This window comes from Fukomys damarensis, unplaced genomic scaffold, assembly GCF_012274545.1.
Source record: "Fukomys damarensis isolate Sample0158 unplaced genomic scaffold, DMR_v1.0_HiC HiC_scaffold_19, whole genome shotgun sequence".
In the NCBI taxonomy this organism is placed as follows: Eukaryota; Metazoa; Chordata; class Mammalia; order Rodentia; family Bathyergidae; genus Fukomys; species Fukomys damarensis.
Genome location: NW_022900931.1, coordinates 36,032,238 through 36,055,761, shown reverse-complemented (window position 1 = coordinate 36,055,761; position 23,524 = coordinate 36,032,238). Strand labels below are relative to the sequence as shown.

Here is a 23,524-nt window from a genome sequence, read left to right as displayed (position 1 = left end):
ACAAAAAAAAAAAAAAAAAAAAAAACAATTCAAAATAAAAACAGATCACTGAAATCTGAACTCAGAAATTGCAAAAGGAAGCAGAGAAGAGCAAGGACTCGCTGAAGCAAAGAATTCCTCATCTTACGGCACCCACAATGCGACCCCTTAAAAGCGCAATTCCCTCCTGTAGGAGTTAACCTAAAAAATACAATCGATGGCCAAAGGAATCCCACAGATTTTCCCTTTGCTGACTGAAACACAAAAGCTGCAGAAGAGGGAGCGGAAGGGGAAGAGCACGGGCCAGAAGTAATTGGAGATAAGAAGCGACCTACCAGGGAAGGGAGCTCCTGCTTATGTGGGCAACAACAATCTCCCTCTGGCTCATGAGCTCCGAAAGAGCTTGTCAGGTTCTTGTTTTTAAAAATGGGAAGAGAAAGCTTATGTTCAGGATTACAGCCCTCAGCCCCCACAGCTTTTTGAAAAGTCAATTCAATTCAGCCAGCCTTTGTGATCTAATCATTACCAGAGCCGAGGGTGGGTTTCCATTAGAGCATCTGTCTCTCACGCTGACCTGTGAATGCTCTTATTAGCTGCCTTATTAAGATGATATCCTGTCTCTGAAGGAAGAAAGGAAGATTATCTCCTCACCTGATATGTCATCACTGGAGTAATCTTTGTTCAAAAAACAAAAACAACAACGAAAAGAAAGAATGAAAGAAAGAAAACAAAAGGGAAAATATTGATGTTCAGTAGACATTTACATTGAATGGCACCCAAAGGAGGACCTTCATTATTCAGCGGTGCTCAGCAGACCCTTAGCAGCATGTCCTACCAGGGCTGGTAAACAAAGCCAGAAACAAAGTACCTGCTTCATCTCCCTTGGTTGTGACGGGTTGGGCCATGTCTGAGCTCTCAGAACCCACCGGATGGAAGAGGAGTCCATTCTAACAACCAAATGCAGAACTACAGACGCACGCAGCAAATGTAGTTTTCAGGTAAAAATGGCTGGAGTGGTGGAACAGTCTCAGGGTGACCTGGACACGTAGGGAAAGGCAGTGTGATGCAGTGGGCAGAAAGCCACTGCTACTCCTATCTCTAACCTGTGCCACCTCCTCCTCCTCAGGCCTACCACGGAGGAAGGTCACAAAGACTCTGCAGACAAGGGTCGTCTGTCTGCTCGCATTTCCTGTTTTCAGAAAGGGCAGGAACAACAGCAACTGCCCCTGCTCAACAATAACCAGCAGTTGTCTGGTTTAGTCTCCGAGAGGCAGTTTGCTCTCCTTGGTAGAAAGCCCCCGTTAGCCAGGTCCTACTCTTGCACCCTGTGGGGGGACAGCCCTGTCCCCTGGCCTCTGAGCTGTCTTTGTTTCAACTGATCCGCACCATGGAGGGGAAGTTAATTACTTAAGTACACGTAACGCCTAAGTATTACTGTTAGGGTTGGGGTGAGCATCCCCCAAAGGCCCATGTGTTAAAGGCTCAATCACCAGGCTGTGTTAATCACGAGGTGGTGACTAAGCCTGGGCTACATCATGAGTTCAAGGCCAGTCTGAACCATGCAGTGAGACCTTTCCTCAAAGAACCAACCGACCACACAAAAACCAACGAACCAAACGCACACACACACACACACACACACACACACACACACACGCAAAAGACCCCACAGAAGGCCTAATGGGAAGTTCTCAGGCCCAGGGCTGCTTCTTCAGAGGAGACTGTGAGGCCCTGGGCTCCTCCTCTAGTTCTCAGCCCTTGCCTCGAGATGCTTGTGCCAGGATGTGCTGCCCGCAATCAGGGGCCCAAAGCAGTGGGGCTGCCCCATCTTGGATCTACATTATCTGGGCTCCTTCTCTTTACATCAACATTAACCTGTGCCAGGTGTTTCATTAGAGTGAGAGGAAGCTGGAAATAACTGGGAGCCAAAATGAACTTCTCTTTACATCAACATTAACCTGTGCCAGGTGTTTCATTAGAGTGAGAGGAAGCTGGAAATTCCATCATTAGCATTTATAATGCAAATATTTGAGACGATGGTCTTAACATCTTGGTGGGGCCATCTTGTCATCGCCTGCGGTACCATGAGTTCGGGCTCCCTTCACCCTCTTCATAGGATCGGGGCTACTCTCCAGGGCACTGTGGCTCTTCCTCAGACACCCTCTCCCAGGTGACCCCCAGTCCCATGAGGTGCTGGGCCCGAATGTGGGTTCCTACACACATGATGGGCAGAGCATACCTTCGCTCTTCTCACTCGTCTGTGCCTACGTCTCCTGGTGCAGCTCGGCATGTCAGTTTTAATCCGCAAATGCCTTCGTGATTTAGGTCCCCACAACATTCGCTATGACCGTTCCTGCTTGCTTCTAGCTGTGTGCTTCGGCACTGGCAATGGGTCTCCCGGTTGGTGGGAAGTTAACAATGTGTCCGTCTTCCCTTTTCCCCTCTCCCACACCTGGCAGGGAGGGCAGACCTGACCTGAAGAGATGACATTTCCTGTTTGCCACCCACCTCTGGCTACTGAGCTTGAGGTTACAGAATTCAGATTCAGTGACAGGATGGGGCTTCTGGGAGAACCGGCAGGTGCTGAGCATTCCATCCACAGGGCATCGGGGCGGGCCTAGCCAAGGTCTCCTCAAGGTGGGAACTGCCTCCTGTGAGCCTCACACATGCCCAGGGCTGGCCTGTCCTCCATGTTCACAGAACACAAACACACAAACACCGATGAGCGTCCATCTAGAGGAAATAGCAGAGCCTTACTATTGCGCTTTGGAAAATATGAACCAGGTTAGTATTGGAAGTAGATTAAAAGCTGGACTTTTCTCCAGGCCCATGGTATGGGAGGCTGGGGCTCCAGAAAAATGGTTTTCTTCACAAAACATCTGAAGGGAACACAGGGGAGCACTGGAGATATGATGTCACTTTCTGTCGAGTCTCCTTTTATCGAGTTCTAGAGCATGGGCCCCTTCAGTTCCGAGTTTCCCAGGCTTCCTCTTGTCTCAGTCTAAGGGGCTGTCTTTGCCTGTCTCCTCTGGCGTTCCCCTAAGAAATCCGTCACCCACTTCTGTGTCTGCGCACAGAGAGATGCAGAAACCTTCTACTTTGACTAAATATATATATTTTTAAAAAATCACATCTGCTAATACACTTAAAAAAACACACACACAGCCCAGCGAGAAGATTCCACAGAAAAACCACAGACACCACAAAGACCAGGAAGAAATATGCCTTTTATTAGAAGTCTTGTATGTACAAGGAAAGCTGTTTCTCAGAGCTTTGAAGGCTGTGAGAAAGAGCCGGTATCATCCAGGGTTGCTGCTCCTGCTTTGGTGACACCATTGGCCATCTTTGCACATTATTAACAAATCCAGCCAGGACACAGAAATGCAAAGGAGATTCAGGTACATGTGGATGCTTCACATATTTCCTAAAAACAAGTGGACACAAAAATACAATGTGCCGGTAAAAAAACAATAGGCATTATCATACAATACATATCTTTTTTTTTCTTTTTTGTTAATACATGGTACTCTGAGCTTTCATCTCAAGCTTTTGTTTCACATCAGGACTCACAGGCACTTCAGCAACCCAGCCATGGTTTATGATACAGGAATTCAGACCAAAGGGTGGAAGGGGAGCAATCGGGGCCCCGAGACCCACGCGTGCACTAAAATCTTGACACCACGGCAAGCTTTTGTCACCACTGCTTTGGGACACCAAATGTCCTCTGTGTGATGTGGAATGGCTTTTCCCTTATTTTTCTTTTATGCTTCATGGCAGAATGATTTAGCAATACCGTATCACCAGGCAGGGATACGGCTGTGGATGTGCTAGGCAAATACAACCCCCACCAACCTCAACTGTAGCACTCAACTGTTACGATCCACATGTGACAGAAGCTGAGGGAGTGCTTGGAGGGCACTGGCCCCCAGCCCACCGGGGAGCGTTCCTTTCTCAGCCCCTTCTGTCCCTGTGGTGCAAATGCAGGGCCCGGCGGCAGCCGGGTCCCCCGTTACCGACACAGAGCTCTGTTGACCCGACACCTGTCAGAGGCGACCAAGTAGACTCGAATCATCACTTTATTATAAGGCAGTAACAAAGGGCCCCCAATAATCAGACGGTGTTGGAGTATGGCTTCGCATCTTTAAGAGAATGAGGGGCCGTTCCTGTTACAGGGAGCTGAGGAAGAAAAGAGAAATTCATACCAACTTCAGACAAAGGACTGTACCGGAAGTCCTGGGAAGCCCCAAGTTCCGGTGCACCTGCCCACGATCGCCCACCAGACACCAACACGCTGCCTCCCCACTGAGAGTCAGTGGACGGGAAAGAGGGACCCAGGATGCCTCACCCCAAGGGAACAGGCCAGAGCTCCTGGGACTCCAGAGAGATGCAGAGAGCACGGATGCTCGGACAGATGATCACCAGGGAGGGAACCCTTCCACAGACTGGACACTTGGGATGCAGTTGCAAAGACATTAAGGCCTTCTCCTTCTTTGCCCACATTGCTTAAAGGCACTGATACCAATAACAGAAACATTCCACAGTACCATCGAGGTTTTTTAAAAAAAAAAATCCCCAAAATGCAAGTCTCCGTAGGAAAGCGTCCTTTATTGCATAGCGCGAAGCATCGCTGTCCCTCGCTCAGGAGTAGAAGGGCCGCCCCTTCTCGGGAGTCTGAAGCCTGTTCAGCCTGGCGACCTGAGAGGGGGACGGGGGCACGTCCTGCCGGAAGGGCCCCTTGGGAGCGGGGCAGCCAGGGTCCTGGGCTTTCTTATAGGAGTCATAGCTGCTGGGCCCCTCGGCCGGGGGCTGCTTCTTCATCTGTTGCTCTTTCCGCCGCTGCTCCTGGCGGAGGAGCTCCTGGGTCTCCAGCATGACCCTGGCGTTGAAGCCGTGGCCCCCCAGGTAGCCATTGCGGGAGCCCTGGTAGCTGGAGTAGCGGGGGTTCTCCTTGGCACTCTGGAAGCCCTCGCCCGGGGCGTAATTCTGCTCCCAGGAGTCCTGGGACACCGAACTGGCGTTCTTCCTGCTCTGCCTAGAAAGCAAAGGCTACAGGTCAGTGTGAGGGCCAGGAGGAGGGCAGGGGCGAGAGGGAACGGGCATCTCCCCGTCTCACAGGCAGGACCGCGTTCTGAGCGCGCCCGGCGCTGTGCTGTAGGATTCAGCAGCAGCCGTCCTCGGCCACCTCGCGGCCTCATCTAAACCCGCACACACACGCCGATGGCAGGAGAGAGACGCAGGCACACCAGCCACCGAGAGGCAAGCAGGACCCCGCTCCCGAGTCCAGCCAGTTTTGTCTCTTCCGCAGAGGCAGAGCCTCGGTAGAACCTCTCCTGCAGTTCAGACACACGGGCCGGTATGGAAGTGTCAGAGGAGCGGCCGCGTCTTCTGTAGCAGGAGCTGCTGCTTGCTTTAGAACGTTACAATTCCATTCTAAAGGAGCAAAACAAGTATCTTACACAGCTGCCACCATCATGCCAGAAACGCTCGCTAATACGAAGAGCATGTCATGGGTTACAGTATGAGATCGGCTATGACAGATTCACGGCTAGACTCCTTTGTGATTAAAAATGCAACAGGCCGTCCTTCCAGCAAGTGGTCGCCTCCGGGCCCCTGCTCCTTGGGAAGGAAAACCTGCGGTCTGGGATAAGCGGTATTTTCCTGCATCCTCGACCGCCATCAAAGGACAGGATAACCTGCTTAGCTCACTCGCTGGCATCCGAGGACAGGGACATAAATCAGAGTCGTCTAGAAATTTCAAATTCTTATCACTTCTGCAATAAAACCGCACATGATTTTCAAGAAACATTATTGTTTTGAAACATCTTTAATTTACCATCGAGTCTCTAGATGCTTTTATGAATTTACAATAAGATCGGCGATGATAAAGTAAAACAATTTTTTTGTGCCAGGAAGGAAGACATGCCCTAATTCTTTTGCCTTGAAAATGGAAGAGACAATTGAGTAATAAAGCAAAATATATTGCTCCATTTATCAATAAGAAAATCATTTGGCGACAGTATGCATTGCTCAGTTGTTTGCATCAATACACACAACGCGGCTGGATGTTCAAACAGACTCCTGTCTGTGGGGGGAAAACAGGTCTGGGAAGCCGTTGGGTTTCCCACAGGAATGGAGCAATATGCACTCGGAACATTCTGGAGTGCCGGCAGCGCAGTCTGGGGTGGAATCTGCCCATTTTCCATATGGCCTCCCATGTCAGCGAGGTTTTCAAAATGCAAAGTGAACTTCACGCCCAGTACCATTTGGGGATCCAACTGAGCAGACAAAAGTGTATTTATCTCCCTCTCGTTCAGTTAGGAGTCTGGCCTTGTGTACCATCAGCCAAACAAGAATCCTCAGATTTGATGAAATAGTTTATTTGCCTAAAGCACTGATTATCTCCACTTAAAAAGCCATAAATTAATCTGCCCAGAGACATGAATGATGGAAAGTGTCAGCATGAAACCAGGGATTTGACATTAATCATGAAACTTTAATTAAAACAATGAACTTGCTACTGGTATCGCAGTAACAAGCAGGGGGGGGCATTCCTTTATGAGTTAGTTATCAATTTAAAAATAATGAGAAATCAGCTACAGGAATTTTACCTCCTTTTCATCCTGGGTCTCCTGAGACCCACAAAACCTCTTCCTCCCAAATCCACAAGGCCCACAGCATCACGTTACTCAGTTGTACACTGTGAGCTGAATTTAGGATAGTCCAGGAAGACAGAGTCTACATGAAACACTCTGCAAATTCTCTAAGGTTTGTTAGGGATGGAAATGATGATGATGTGGGAGAAAGAAATTCTTGTACTAAAATTTTCTTCAAATTAATCAGTAGAGAGAGAAGAAAGAACGCCCTGAGCTTTGAATAAGGTCTAACGCAACTATACAGACGTACACACACAGACAAACACACAGACATGCACGCACACGTATATACTTCCCTGGTAAGGAAGCTACCGGTATCAACAAGCTATTGATTAAAGAAAAGATGAGAAATAAGCCAGTTGTAGAAACCAAGAAAGAAGAAGAGTTTCCCATGCTAGGAGTCTGGACACCAGGGCCCAGGGGGAGAGGGGCTTGGGAACAGAGAGACATAGAAGCAGCCCCTGCTACTGCCACATGACAGCCGTGTGACCCTGGGGAAGTCATGCATGCTGGAAAATGGATATAATATTCCACATCACAAGGTTGTGATGAAAAACAAATGAAATATCACATGTAAAGCTCTTAGCAAAGTGCTCAGCAAGCTTTGACGATAAACAGCTACCAAAGAAGCAGTTTCAAGACAAAATAGCTTTGTCTTCAAAGATTAGGTTCTGGGGTGGGGGTATCTTTAAAAGCTAAGGAAAAAGACAAACTTTCCCTCCCTCGGTCGGAAGTGTTGAGTGGAAGCCATGGAGCTGAGTGGGCACCAGAGAGCAACTAAGCCTGCACTGAGGGAGGCGACTTCATAGATACTTCTGTGAGGAGGAGAAAAAGCGCATCCTTGGAGGCCCATGTTCCTTCTTCTTTCCCAGTGCCCCTCAGCCAGAGGCCACAAAGCATCGGTCTCCTTTCCCTGGATTTCTACAATTGACACCTAGGCCGCCTGGTCCTGCAGTGAGCCCGCTGGAGATTTCTGAATCCACTCAGCACACAGACCCAGGCTCGGAAACTCGCCCTCTGACGGTCACAACCCGGGCACAGGCCTGCAGGCCCTTCGCCAAAGACCAAGGCCTGAGTGCAGGACCCTGGTCCTGAGGCAGGGGATGGAGAACAACGAGGAGACGGAGGCCACGTGAGGGGCAGACAATGCCGGTGCGAGGCGTGAAGAGCAGGAAGCAGAGGGCAGACGTACACGGGCAGGGCGGGGGAGAGAGCAGGAGAAGAGGGTACGTATGGGAAGCAGCTCATGGAGGAGCTGAAGGTTTCCCGTCAGTAACTGCACCTCTGCTCAGTTTCAGAGCTGCCTGTGGCACTTGAGAAGAGGATCTCGTTCAGGAATAAAAAAGAAAATCCTGGTCTGATTGAGAACGAGTGTGGGGCCACTGGGGTCCCCTTCCTAGTGCTTCACCTGGTTAGTGTTTTTCCTCGACCTTTCAAAATGTGACCCGCACTCTGCCCGTGGATTTCCTTAATTACGGTTCCAACTTACAAACTTGCCTGGCTTATACACAGCCTCTAATTCAAACCACCTTATCGAACAATGGAGACAAAGCCTGGACCATTTGTTTTATCTTAGGCTCCACTTTGTAAATGAATGTACATGTGTGCACGTGTGTGTGTGTGTGAAATCTTTTCAGTTTTGCGCGCCACACTGACTTGTTTGGACAAAACTCAGCTAATTGTCAACATCTGAAAAGTAGAGGTCAGGGTCTCTAAAGAACAGCACATTCCACCAACCTGGCACCAACTCTGGCTCTGTCGTGACAGAGAGGCCCTGGTGGCCTGCTTGGGCTCCTCCCTCCCTCCCAGAGTCACCACACAACCTGGTGTCGGGAACAAAGCGCCCCGGGCGGGCTGTCCTCTGACTTCCCCATGCTAAGGACCAACATCTGCCCTGGGAGGCTGCTGACAGGAGAGGAGCGGGCGATGGAGGGAGGCTGCCCGCCCCTCCCACCGAGGCTCACAGCACTCCATTCCGGGGACGTCTGCATCTCTCTTATCTGAACGGATTCAAATGACTAAAAATAGGGAGCTACAATTATCCTGGAGGGAAAGTTTATTCTTTTCTGCAGGAAGTGCTTTAAAAAACAGCAGTAGTACCAGCAATGGAGGCAGCAACCCTCTGTGCTTGTAGGTGTGGATGGTTCCACAGGTGCCTCGGGGGAGGGAGGAAGCGGGGGCGGGGGAGAGAGGCGCACAGGAGAAACGGAGGCCTTGGGAGGGAAGAGGGGCACGGCAGAGGGACCGGATGCTCCGATACAGCCAATAAGGAGGCTCCGCGTGTCCCACACACTAGGAGTGATACGTTGGACCCCTGGATCTCACCACTGCCCCGTGCACCCACGGATTACGTGTCGCCCTGCGCCCGTTAAGTGTGATATGGTTACTACGCACCCATTTTAAAATATGTTGGTTAGCTTTTAGAAAACAGGTGAAGCTGGGGAGGAGACTGGGGTGAAAGGTCCACTTCGGGATGCAGGAGCCACGCTGGACAGCGACCGGGAGAAAGCCAGCAACCACCCTCATGGATCCTGCGCCACCCGGGACGAGGACCCTGCTGTCTCTTCCCTGCCTGCCTGCCTGCCGGCCAGGTTCTCCCGCCACTCCCTCCCACTGCCTTTCGTCAGCCTTCTGCATTTCCCTTCGCTCCTCACAGACAATCTCAGACAAGACGTATGAAGCCAGCAACTTGCCAGTAAGTCTAAGAAGAGGCCCGGACTGGGGCCCGCGGTGCTGCGGCCACGCTGCAGCTGGAGTCCAGGGTCACCCTCAGGACCGTGCACACCTGCTGAGGGGACCTGCCCCGAGCAGGCCGGGCACTTAGCATTTGAACCACTGGGCCAAGTCATAGGTGGCTTCCTTCCAAACGCTGGGCAGTGGCGGCGAAGCTGAGGCATGCGTGCCGCAGTGGGCACGCAGAGCTCTCCGCCTCCTATCACTGCTCCAGGGCAGCAGGGCACCAAGGGGAGCTTTCCACCCGAAACACCTAGACCTGGAAACAGAAGCCCTGAGCAGCAGTGAGCCTTATACAACAATGGTTCAGGGCACAGGCAGGTTTGGGCTGGAGTTCCCGCTAAGGGACTTACTGTGTGACCTTGTGGGGCGGGACTTCATTGCTCTGAACCGTTTCCTTGCACAACAACGTGACAGCCAAGGACTTGTCCGGAACCAACCTTCGATGACTCTGGTCTAGAGTGGCTACAGAGCTGCCCTGGACAATCCCCCTTTCTAAAGGCAAGAGGTGCAGCCTGGTGGATTAAACATGAGCAACAGAATGGACAGACAGTCACACTGGAGGGCAGTTGTCCTAGCGCAGACTTCATTCCTAGCCATGCTATGCTTTTTCAGTTGACCCCATCAGTGTGATGCCCCTCATGTCTGTCACAGAGAGGATTTAACATTTAAAGAGATTCACCTGAGTAAGAAATGCACTCGGGATCCGTTTCCCACGGGTCAGTCAAGTACACACAGACAAGCACCTGCCTCCCCCAGAGACTGTTTCCTTCAGATCAGATCCGAGAGTCTCCTTGACACTAGCATGGCACATGGATCTTCTGATGCTCAAAATGTCACCGTCACCTGGTTTTGAAATAGGACAACAACCAGCTCTAACAACGGACCACCACAGAAGCGATTTGTCTGGGGAAGTCTGCAAAGCTGAATCGTTTCTCAACTCTAGCGCTTTACTGTGTGCTGCCTGGGAGGGGAGATGGCTGTTGGCTCACGTTCTGCAGCCCAGGCCAGCGAGTGTTCCAGCCCTCTGTCAGAGAATGTGTGAGCAGAGGCTTCCCTGGGAGCCCTCCGAGAAGCCCGCTCTGCTTGGCTGCCGGCTGAGCCACCTCACAAATGGCAGAACAGTGACAGTGAGGTTTCCATCACGGACCCCACAAAAACATCTCTCCTTTCATGGAGTTCTGCATGAACGAAGCACCACTCATCCTAGTCACGCCAGGAGCTGAACAAAAGGATGGCTTCCTCTCCAATTCTCAGAAGAGCAAAGTTTTTCTACAGCCACGTGGAAACTCACGCTAGAAAGCAGATCTGACCCCAAGCCTGGCGTTCACATCCTGTCTCTCCATGCTGGGCCAGGGAGCTGTGGGGTGCAGGTGCTGGCATCCCGGGAAACACCCGTCCTTCTAGAGCAGATGTGCCTGCTGCCGGCTGAGCTGCCTCTGTCACTGTCGGGTGCAGGTCGGAGAAGGGGTGGTGTGTGTGTGTGTGTGTGTGTGTGTGTATGCACGCGCCTTTGTCACCTACCGAGGCAGGGAGCTGTACTGGCGCTGGGCCTGCTGGAAGCTCTCACGCTCCTCCTGCCGCTGCCTCTGGACCTGCACCTCCACGGACACCGAGTGCCTGCCGCTCTGTGCAGCTGGACGGCAGCCGGGCTGTGGGAGAGAGGAACAGCTCATTAGCACAGCAGAGCTTCCGACACGGCTTTGGTCACCCTGCCCTCGCACTGCACACACCCGGGCCTGGTAGCAGGACCTCCCCATGCCCCCAAGTGTTCCACCACCCAGCTACTAGCCCAGCCTGTTTTGCATTCTCATAAACTGACTCTGAAGCACTTCGCAAAGTCTGTGAAACCCAGCCCACCACAATCACCCTTCTTAGAGAAAGAGGCCTAGCATCACTCCCTGAGCCTGATACGCCACTATGAACTGTCACTGGGCTTTGGCATGTGGTTTAAACTGGAGAGGTCAAGCTTATAATCTCTAAGAGGTTCCAGAAATACGGACATGAAATAGCAGTTTACCCTCCGTATCTATAGCAGATACAAGAGAGTGAGTCTGAGGGAATATCAGAAGAAGGTCCAGCCAACGTGTACATACAGACATTTGCTACAGTAACAAAAGTGAAGAATCCACAGGTCTGCACTTGAAAGCTGTCTGCTGGTGTCTGGCAATATTTTTTGAAACCTAACCAAGGTTAAACTTAGCCAGGGACAGGGCTCCTCCAATCCAAGGATGGCAGCCAGATGGGGAGCAGAAACTCCAGAAGAATGAATCCACAAGCAAACAGCTCTTTGTACCAGTGGCCAGGCCGTGAATTGGCCCCTGGTTATCAGCAAATGGCATCTTAACTGGGTCAATCACAGCCCGGAGATGATTTTAAATCCTTCTGGCCGCTTTAGCCAGGGGTCACTGGTGGATTGGGACTGCACACCGGAGTTGGGTCTCAGAACACACACAGCACAGTGTGCGGTATGGACTAAAACCCCGCGATGCCTCTGTCTCTCCCTGCCACATGTCAGCTTCCCGGCTGAACAGGGCCTTTGGAAATGTCCCTGCTCAATGCAGACAAGGTGCCTCAACTGTTCCAGAAAACACAGAGCTGGGGTGTCGCTGCCCTGGTGGCAGGTGTTCCTAGGACACCCTTTTTGGCACTTGCTAACCTCCGTTCCCCTTTTGTGTTGGGCAGCATGGCGCAATGGGCATACTGTATGCGAAGAATGTCTCCTAAAAACATGGATTTTCCTGGGGAGCAGAATGTCAGCAGCAGACTCCGATTTACTTTTCATCTTCTCAAGTCTCAGAGTTCATTTGGAGAGGCCTAGGGTAACATGGGCCCTCGCTACCTGAAGAACGGCGGCTGTGCTCAGCTTCTGTCTGCCCAGAAACCCGGTGGTACCCACTGATCTCTTTCTGCCAGGGCAGTGCTCTCGTGCCTGTGGGTTAGCGATGATGAGGCGGTATCCAGGACAAGAATTTCCAAGCATATGGGCACAGTCCGTGAGCATATTAAAAATATCCCGATACAAATATAACGTGTGATGAGATTAGGCTTTACAATACCCCAGTCTCTCCTAGTAGATGTTTACAGCCACGCTCACTGGGACAAATGTGTGTTCCGAGACCCGCTCCACAGCACCGTTCAAATAACACATCCGCGGTGCCTTTAGGAAGAAAAGCACTTTACCGAGCAAGTTTCTGCTTATGCAAACAAAGCGTCAAGCAACTGTTCATCACCTCCATAGCAGGAGGCAGACGTTTCCCCCGTTGTGGGACGCGAGGCTGGCCACACAGGCCGCGACCTGCTGTGTGGCTTGCGATGAGCCACAGGAAGCCGGGGAAGCCACTGAACACACAGGGAATGTGGAGCAGGACAATACCACGTGCGTCCCATCCCTGCTCTGCGGGACCACATTTCCCCTTTCCTCTCCCCTCCGCTTCAGTCATCTCCATGTGTCAAGCCATCTTGAAGGAGCTGGCGTTCTGGGCAGGATTTAGTAACCGGCTTTTCAAGCTCACGCTGTTTGGTGGAACACTGCTTGTGGAGACGTGAAAAGAAAATGCAAGTGCTTGTGGAAATTTCAGGTGTATTTTTAAGTTCTTTCTCCCAGCAGCCTGAAAATCTGATTCTGACGGAGAGAAGAAGTTGGAGGGTTTTGCCCATCTCCTCGACTTCAGCTTTCTGACACTGTTTTACTGTAAGTTTATCAACCGCAGGCGTCAATCTGGGTCTCCATGCACTTAGGTAATGAAATTATCAGGCCGCAGGGCCATAAACTTAAGGAGCAAGTGAGTTCGGTATCAGCAAACTGACATGTTTCATAATCTCGTGCTCCCATGATGAGATGCAAACCCCAGCCTTCCTCTACATTTTACTCTGTCCCTCTCTCTGCAGAGCACAGAAAAGGGCAGGTTCAAGACAACAGTCTTTATCTTCAAGAGGGAGCTCTAATGGGCCACATATTTTAAAGAAAGGCACATCCACCACCAGTCTATAGCAACAACTCAGAAAGATCATTTTCAGCAAATTTTACACTTGACCTGAATAAAAAGTAGCCTCGCTCATTCATGATTTCAACAAACGTTGCATGAAAATGTAAATTCTGGGGTCAGTTTTATAATAAACAATTCTGCCTTTTAAATCCTACGGTCTCAGCTCCTACGACAGGAAGAGAATCGTGTATCTAAGTCCAAAATCACAAAGATGGAAGAGAAAGCTTGAGACTTCCCACCGAAGTGCACGGATTTCACACAAAGCACCACAAACAACCAGGACGACAAAGTCACAGCCACACAGGGAAATACACGCAGAGGCCTAACTGGGACGACTGTGCCATTCTCAGCAACGAGGGAAGCTCTGTTTTAACTGCGCAATTTACAAATACCTGAGCCTCATTTGTGATGAAACTGGTTACAACAAAGACCTTTTAAGTCAAAAAACAGCTAAGGATGCCAAGGTTGAAATAACAATAGAAGCCCTAAGACAGAAAAAAACACAGGACTACTACAATGTGTACTCTTTGTGTCTTACGCTTAAAAGCGCAAGTGAAAAATACACACTTGCTTTTGAAATGAAGCACAAAACACCTGACTTTATCATGATTGTAACGAGATTTAAAAGCCGAGCAAGCTATACATTTTTGGTATCACTTAGTGTAAAGCAAAATACAAGAAATACCTTCCATATCGTCTTTTACTGAATTAGCTCATTTCTCTCAATTAATTAAAATCATACTTATTTTTTTCTAAAGTTGATAAAATATTTTTTAAAACCTACAAATAAAATTATTACAATCAGCGGAATAATGAATATCAATATACAGAGTACAAAATTACCATATTATTTAAAACTAGGTAATACTGGAAGACTTTTCTATGGCTTATTATAAAAGTATGCTGTAATAAAACCATTACTGGGGTATTAACATTTATGTTAAACATTTTATAATTTAAAGCCACAATCATTTTTCTTTATACATATAAGACAGGGTGTAAGCATGAGCACGCACATACATGTACACACACACACACACACACACACACGTAAGTCTTATTATAAATGATCATTTTGAGCAGGTTGTCTACCTAAACTGAGAATCATAAAATTCTGCAAATTTTCATAGATGTCCAACAGCATATACAGAAAACAAAAATGAAAATGAAAAAAGTTTCTGTGCTTTGGGTGAAAACCTCATGTGGAAGACGATAATGATGTTACTGATGAAAAGAATAAAACAAACAAGTTACTTTAAGATTTATAATCGTTATTTTTTTTTTTTATTTTTTATTTTGAGACAGGGTCTCATTGACTTGCTAAGTTGCCTAGGCTGGGCTTGAACTTGAAATGCTCTGGCCTGGGCTTCCCAGAGTCCTAGTATTATAAGCATGAACTGCCATGCCTGGCAACAATTATTTTCTACAGAAACTTACACCTTTTACTTGGACTAAAGTTAGCCTGTGTCTGTCCTGGCTTCTCAGTCCTCCACCTCATCACATTAACTGTGAACTCTTTAGAGTTCTGAATAAAGCTTCGTTTCTACTACGGATCTCAGGAATGGCTGAAAAAAAAATCTGCAAAACCTATTTCCCTCATAAAGATTTTTATAAATGCATGATCTGGTCTTAACACAGGATTGTCTTTGCCTCATTTTTTCCTGCCAGTGCTTGGACTGACTTTATTTTTCCAACAGGTGTGTTGAAAGTGAAAGGGCTGTTGTGCCCCTGGAGGACTGGCCTGCGCAGGTCACAGGGTTAAGAAATGATCTACTGGGCAGCAGGACAGGGGCAGACCAGGGGGCGTAGAGCACCTTTGCTGTGAGAACAGCTCTCTCCAGTTCTGCTTCTAAGGGAAGGGACTTCCGCCTGGCTTGCTCCAAAAATGGAGCCGTTTTTGAGCCTAGGCATGGAAGCTGTCATGAAGAAATGACAGCAGATACCTTTCAAGTTTTACAAAGGATGAAAGCAAAAAAGCCACAATTTTCTCAAATTCCCCTGGCACAGGGGTGGCACCGTGGGGCTGCAGAGGGGCTCATCGATTAAATAGGCAAACCCCTCACAGGGTAAGAAGGAGACAACAGGTAAAGGGAGCCTGGGCAGACTTTGTGGTTCAAAGACAGGCATTTAGGAAGAGAGTGTGCTCGGGGGACAGAGAAGATATTCACACGGAGAGTGTCAATTTTCTACCTGAAGGACGAAACTACTTGCAGTCACTGCTGACCTGGGATGGAAGGATTTAGCAATATAGCTACTAAAGGCTCCATTATCCCATCCATCAGTCGTCTCAGCCTGCACGTCTCCTTGTGGGTGATGCCAGGCATCTGCAAAGCTTTGACAGCATATTGCATGTACGCGTGCAGCCGGCAATTCAATTCTTTTAAAAGCAGTACTAAGTCCTGTCCATATCGGAGCTCAGTGATAATAACCCCAACCCCAGCCATTGTTCCATTATCCTAAGAAAGATTCCAAGCAACTTGCTGCCTTATTCAGGTTGCACCTGGCACTACGTGAGGAAGAAGCTGCTTTTCCTTTTTCTCTTCCTCAACTTGGGAGAGAATTCACTTCAATTATGGAGCTAAGGAAATTTTCTGGGCCTCTGCTCATCTAAAGACCTTTTGTGCCACAAATCAGCTCCCTCAGGCCCCAAAATTATTCTGAACAAAGGCCCACAAACAGGTGCATTCCGAACTGCAGGAGTTCTGGAAATCACGCTTAAAACAGATGAGTTGAAGAGGGCCACTTGGATGATTTTCTGCTGTGTCCCGCTCTGTCTATCAAGTAACTGGCATGGGTATCTTTCCCTCTGACACATCTGGTTGCACTTTGTGTGTGGGTATTTCTAACAGGCATAAGTTTGGCTAATTCCGTCTAGGCTGTGCACATCACTTGGAGATGTGCCCATGGTTCCTTAACACTAAAATGATTACAAACCACGCCAGTGAGTGAGATCATGTTCTCCTCTCTTCCAAACACAGCGACCTTGCAAGGTCAGCCTACATATGGGAAAAGGAGAGATTCCAGGAGCCCCAAAGCTCACTTTGCAAAATGGATTAAGAAAAACATGGACTAAGCTGCATTTTGAACAACTGAGCAACTCTTAGTAAGGTAGTGATCAGAACTGGTATGAAAATGAATGTAGTAAATAAAACCGCAGTTCCTGTAAGCTGATTTAAGTGATCAGTAGGATGGAGGGTCCACAGCAAGATCCCAATTGTTTGAAAATGAACAAAAAGAGAAAAAGGTCAACTTCTGACCCACCATTTAGGGAATCAGTCCATTTCTGAGGTAATCAGGCTCTCATCCAAATAATTCCCTGCTCATCCACCACAGGAAACAATAATAAAGCCACACTGTCTGTCTGAAGCTGCAGTGGCAATTTTGATGCACAATAATTTGGCCCGAGACCTTCAGGGGTCGAGTTCCCAAGTGTACAAGACTTTCCCCGATGCATTCTCTAGTGAGACTGTTCACAGCAGGTGGGTAACAGGAATACATCCATATCTTCACTGTCATTAATTTAAAAATCTTACAAAAAGCCCTGAAATAGGTTTCAAATCATTTTTACTTCTCCCAGTGAAAAACATCTAGAGCTAAAAAGCAGGAAACACTCATCAAATTTGGAACTCTGCATGTAGATAACAAAGTCACCAATCAGGAATAAATTCATGGACCTTAATTCCCAAAGATATGTTCCTCTGTCTCTCAAATCTGTACATTCTGACTTCAGCAAGGGGCTCCTTCCAGCGTCTCCTATGCACCCAAATCACATCTGCAGAGTTCTAAGGACAATCTTCCCAGCTCTGTTCTCCAGCACAACACTAGAACACAGTAAGCACGGAGTAAGTTTGATGAATTAAGTAATTAAACAACAAATGTTGCAGAGATGCTGGGTTGACAACCACATTACCAGGGGACGTGAAATGGCCAAGGCCGCTGCTAATGGTAGGGTGTGGGGAATAGTAAGACCAGGTGGGCCTTGGCCAGGCTGGAACCATGGGGCGGGGGGAGCCAGCTCCTCTGCACTTGCTGCTTTCCCCTTCAGGCTGACACTGTGTTCCTTACCCTGTCCAGCCTCTCTGTGTACATATATAGTGCAGAAGGTATTTACCCTGCATCACGGAAGAACTTTGCTGTAATAAACCTGGCAGGAATAGATGGAACCAATTATATCCCATAATATGATTAGGTCAACATAGTTCTGTCCTGTTGCTACGCGGAAATGACTCCATTTACTTCAACAGCTAGCACAATAAATACCTTAGGAAGATACCATTCATATTGCGGGAGACAGTTGTAAATTTTCTCTGATACTGGACCTGCTAAACTTTTGTGACTTCCCAATCATGCCGAGAACTGATTCCCTGGGGCACTTTTACTCCCAGAAGCTGTGCTACATGGCCAGTTGTAAGGCCACCTTCCTTTCCTACACTAAGGGGAAGCCTTTCCCTGGCACAATTTCTCCCATTTTTTTCTCCCTTTCCTTTAATCCCCCAAATGAATCTTCCTCAGCTCCAACACAATCGATTAAACCCTGTAATCAGAAACCTTGAAGGGTTTCTTCCCTTAAATAATGCTCCAGGGGTGCTGGGTATTAGGACTAGAAAGGACAGTGGACCCCATTAGATCCTAGAGTGGTGCTTCTCAAAGCTGACCCCGCCTCCACATTGGATGGCATGATAGATACCGGCGGGTCTGGAGCAGGGCTGGGACACGCATGGACAGCCAGTGTCCGGTGGTGCTGGTGAGCAGGCTGCAGACCGCACTTTGAGGAGCTCCGACCCACCTCAGTCATCACGTGGGTCCCCGGAGTTGCCAACAATCCAATCAGAGGGGCTCTGCTCGCTTCTACTTTTCTCACTCAGCTTCCTCTGTGCTGCTCACGTTGTCACAGAGCGTGGGAACCGACAGTCACCCACTCTAACTTTCTTGATTTAAAAATGTGAAAACCCAAGGCTGAGGAGCCAGGCCTCCTAACTAGCGAACCTGGCACCACTTTCTCCCAACTTTCACTCCAACATCGAAGGCTCCCCCTGCATCTCCACGCTTCCTCTCCACTCGCTTCAACATAAACAACCTCTTGGTCCTTCTTCAGCTGAGCTGTTTATCCTCCCCTCAGAGCTGATCATGCATTTTCCTTCATCTTTGCTGACACCACTCTTCCTCCTGCCCCATCCTCTCAAGAACCTATGGCATTAATTGCATTCCCAACACTTTGCCCAAACCAGACTCGCCAGCTTCCTGGATGCCACTCTCTTCCCCTTGCCCGTGTAACGCAGCTGCACAGATGACGCCCGTCAGATCGCACACTCATCCAGAGCCTTGCTATCTCCAAAATCCTGGAGGCCAAAAAAACTCTTCTGAGCACAGCCTCAGGGGTTTGGGAACCCCCAGACCTCTGATGCCTCTGTCTGATCCTAATCTGCAGGGTGACCCTTCCTGGGACTGTCCTTGCCACCTTACCATGGCCTCACTAGGCTCTAGACTGCCCGCCCTGTCTGACCAGCCTCCACTGTATATTAAGCTACAAATTTGCTTGTTATTTCCTCTAAGCACGGCTAGCTACGGTCTCATCATCATAAAGGTTGAGCTTTGTCACATTCAGGGCTAGACATTTCCACTTTGTTCAGCCCAAAGTGACTCAGTCTTGAACTTCCCAAAGAAATTCTTATTCTTCAAAATCCCCATCACCTCAGACTCCCAAATCTGCTCCTACACCCCTATTCTCGGAGGTGCCACTATTTACGGTGAAATTCAACAGGAAGGCACAGGTCTGGCATTGCGAGAACCAATCCAGGTTTTGTTCTAGAAAGATTACTGCATGGCTGTGTAGAGGAAGGAGTAGAAGAGAGATGTCAACGGATAAGAGGGGTTTAACAAATACTCTAGGACAACAATGGAGCATAAAGAATCAAACACTACTAGGCCAGGTGTGGCACTGCATGCCTGTAATCCCAGCACCCTGGGAGGCTGAGGCAGGAAGATCATAAGCTGCGGCCCAGTGCTGGAAATTTAGCAACTTAGTAAGACCCTGTCTCAAAATAAAAATAGTAAAAAGGGTTTGGGATATATCTCAGTGCAAAAGCCCTGTATTCAATCCACAGTACCACACACATACACACACAATCAAGAAACACCAACTCTATGCCCATTAGACATAAACCGAAACGTGTTGAACTTGCTTTGGCTCTGATTCTGAGAAAAATATATCTACAGAAAAATACTTACTAAACAAAAAAAATGCATAGTAGAGAACAAGAATATGTTTGCTATGTCTTGTCATACAGCTAATGAAACCTATTATGCAGTGGACAGATGGTGGAACAAGACATAAAATGAAATTAGCAATGATGAAACTCAGGCAGACATGAGGAAAAGGTTGGTATGCTAAAGGTCAAAGACATCTGGCTCCATCGTGGCTCAGCTCGTAAAAGACTGAGGTCACAGCCCAGGGGCCTTTACTGGAGTGTGCAAAAGACCCGTGCTTACCCAGGGCTGCTCAAAGCTGTAGGTACGGCGCCGATCTTCCACATCTTCATCCTGCTTTGCCTGCTGAAACTCTTGCCGCAGACGCTGTATCCGATCATGGTTGCTGGGAGTTGATCTGTTGCTGAAAGAGAAGGGGCAACAATGAACACCTTTCAGAAGCAGTATCTGTGAAGTGCAGCTGCTAGGAACAATGGTGACTTGCTAGGAAATGACGCTATTCAAGAGGAAGTAGATTGCGCAGATAGTACCTGCGTATTCCAAATGTTTTCACTTTGTTCTTAGGATTTATGCTTGTTGAAATTATTTCAGATGGATATCTAAGAGAATAAACAGTTCAGCAGTTTTGCTACATATAATGTCTGTACACTATTCTTTCAAAGCTGTATTTCCTTTCTGAATCCTGTAAGTGCTGGTAGCAAACCTGTTTTGGAAAGGACACAGCTTAGAATAGGGCACTTCATCCTTCTGAACTGAAGTTTCTTTATATATGAAATGGAGATAATTTGGCTCTAAATATCACAATCAAGTGAGATATCATAATCAAGTGAGATGACACCAAAAAACCTAGCCTCACAAACATGCAGTGTTATTTTCATAATGCCATTGCCTGGAGTTCCCTTTTATGACTCAGCAGAGGTCTATGAAACAAACGTATCTCTCATGGCATAAATGGAAAGCATTTAAAAATAAGCTCAGGCATTAGTGTTAACTCGAAGTATCCATTTAGTTAATAATGGTGGCGCTTTCTTTTGGTAAAGCCCTGAATTTTATTTTATACTCACAAAGACCTTAAACGACTGGTACAAAAGGTAGTATTTCATATGCAGGTGCACACACACACACACACACGCGCACACACACACACACACACACACACACTCACAAATGTGGAATTGGATGTTGGAGAAGAGTGGCTTGTCTCAGGTCCCCTGGTGGAGCAGCAGGGAAAGTGGGCCTAGAATCCACATTTGCTGGCTCACACTACAGCTCTGCCACACCAGACCAGACCATGTATAACACTCCCTGAAATGCATCAGCCGTCAAAGTTCCTCCTTCATAAAATCACACAAACTTTAAAACAGCATTTTGATACTAAGAATAATGCAGATACATAACTCAAATTAAGTCAGTCTGCATCTCAGAGCACTTCTGGTCTATTTGTTCACTAGGCCACTAAGTTGCATCAAACACTACTGAAACACACAAGACATATACTGTCTCCCCAAGAAAACGTCAGACCTGTGCGGGACAAGAACCTAGCCTTGCACTGATCACACACTCCCTCTAAGGTGCTAGCCAAATAGGAATCCGCCGGCTACCAGGGAGATCAGAGCTCCTACGAAAACACGTTGTGCTGGTCACTTGGGTGTGTGTGTGAGCTCCAACAGTTGCACACCCTCCTGAGAGACATAATTTGGGAGAGGTAGCTTGGAAAGACAAAGTCTGCCAAACTAGAGTATATAAAATCATCTGACAGACATATGTCTACAAATACTTCCCTGTACTGTAAAGAGTTCCAAAGGTTTTTAAATCTGAAATATAAAATACATACATACAATCAAAAAGGCATACACAGGACTATGACACAAACATCTTTCAGAAATATGGAGTGGCCTTTCATCTGTAAGTCTACTGGGAACAGGCCCCATCTCCTTCATGTTTCTAGCAACTTCCTTAGTGCTTCTGGAATATCCTGACAATACCTCCAAATGAATTATTTTCCCAGTCAGGGAAAGCTTGTCCTCCCAGTATCTTCTGCTGGCAGATTTATGGAGCTGATCAGCCCAAGAACATTAAAAGGGAATAGGTGTGTAAAGTGTGCCGTTGGGCAGTGTGAGGCTTCAGCCCACACTGGGTACAGTGTCAAAACTTCCCTCACACTTTTGGAGTAGGCAGGTTCTTATTCTCATGGACTTTAAAAATATATATGCAGCACCTTAGATTGCGCCAGCACACAAAATTTCAGTGATGGCTACCCAGTATAAGTCCAGTCTACAAAGCTCTTTCTTCCGTCCATGAAACAGGGATGGTGTAGGGATGGGGACCAGCACATGCCCAAGAGGAAGAGAGAGGAGAGTGAGCATCCATTCATACTACCACCACTTTCCCAGATGCGCCTTTTTTGTTCCTCGCATACATCATAGCTTTTAATTGGAGACGGTAGGAGGACTGGCAGAGGATTTTTACACATCTAACCAGAAATGCTTCTCTATTATTTTCATGCGTAGTTTTAACCTTACAAATTGTTAGGCTCATGAAGTCCAACCCATCGATGAAAACTGACCTCCTATTGTCTGAAATTAAGTAATCATCCATTTTCCCAATAATGAAAGTTGACCTGGTGTCCTTAGTTTTAAATGCTGTTGACCTCAATGTTTTTCAGGGTAAAAAACAAGCTCTGGAAGTCACTTCTGCCCTTATTTCCAAAGCATCTCTCAAGGCCACTGTCTCCCCCTCCTTTCCTTTGCTCTCTTTCTCTAGAGAAAGCTGACTGGCTTGTCTGAGACTAGCAAAGCCTCTTTCAGGGTTGAACTTGGAAAATAGGCTGCAATGGTCTCATGATTGATGATTATGTCCAAAGACTGGAAGACCATCAAGCACCCTTGGCGAACAGCAGTTGGCAGTCTGGAGGTGAAACCCTGGCTCCATGAGATGAAGCCATTGCCATACACTGCTGCTTCTCAGGCCAGTATGTGACGGGCCAACAATTCAAACGTGGGCTTCGAAAGCTCTTTCTCCAATGAAGCTAAGGGAAATTTTAAATACTCACTAGCAACAGTGACTAATCCCTACACATTCCAGTTAGCTGAGGTTCACTGCCAATTTAAAGTTGCTCTTTGTGTGTGTGTGAGGAATATAATAAAAATAGCACCTGAATCAACCAGATGGGTGAGACAATAGAACTCTTAATGAGTAGACAGCAAAGCATGATTCCCAGATATTTTGCATGATGTACATCTGAAAACGGACAATAAGGATGACTACTGGAGATGTCTTCTGTACAAAGGACAGTTTGGACCAATACCAACATGTTGCCTCTTCTTGCACCCTGGCTTTTTATAGCTCAGATGGAGAGCACGAGTGTGTGTGTCAGCTAAGTGAACAACACTGGCCGGGGTTGTGATCTGGGCTTTTTTCTGATGATGTAAAGAAAGCGCACCGCAGAGATCCCTAACCCAGCGCCGTCCGGAACCCAGATCCTCCCTGTGATTCCCACGGGGTCAGACCTTGGTGCCCTGGAACAGCACTCAGCCTGAGCTCTCTGCAGGCCGCCTGAGCTGCCGGCACTCAGCCCCTTGTCCGCTCTCCCAGAGCCTCCGGGACTGGCGCCAAAGTGTTCTCCACGCATGTGCAGTGTGCCTGAGGACACCCAGGGAGCTGGCTAATGCCACTAAAGGTCACTGAGGGTCATCTTTAGTACTCTGAGCCCGCCTAGTGCAAGGCCCAGAACCTGCACCCACTCTGAAATCGGTGGTGTTCAGACAACACTTTGACAGGCTTCCTGGGTGAGGCAAATTCCGACACCTCCATGGCTATTAACTAAAGAAGGAAGGAGAGCCCACTGCATGACGAGCCGCCATTCACTGCCTGTTGCTTTACAATTTTTCAAAATGTAAGTCAGAAATACAAAATTTTTGCCCCAAATTTAAAAGTGGACTTTTTTTTTTTTTTTTTTTTTTT

General features: G+C 48.0%; 1 protein-coding gene across 1 annotated transcript in view; it reads right to left on the bottom strand.

The window, feature by feature from the left end:
• Positions 1–3,192: 3,192 nt before the first annotated feature.
• The window catches only part of Pard3 (par-3 family cell polarity regulator), a 558,608-nt gene continuing 538,276 nt past the window's right edge, over positions 3,193–23,524 (bottom strand). Inside the window, 3 exon segments of the mRNA XM_033765663.1 lie at positions 3,193–5,011; positions 10,890–11,017; positions 19,844–19,964. Of these exon segments, the coding sequence (XP_033621554.1) occupies positions 4,618–5,011; positions 10,890–11,017; positions 19,844–19,964 (643 nt within the window). The 3' untranslated portion in view covers positions 3,193–4,617.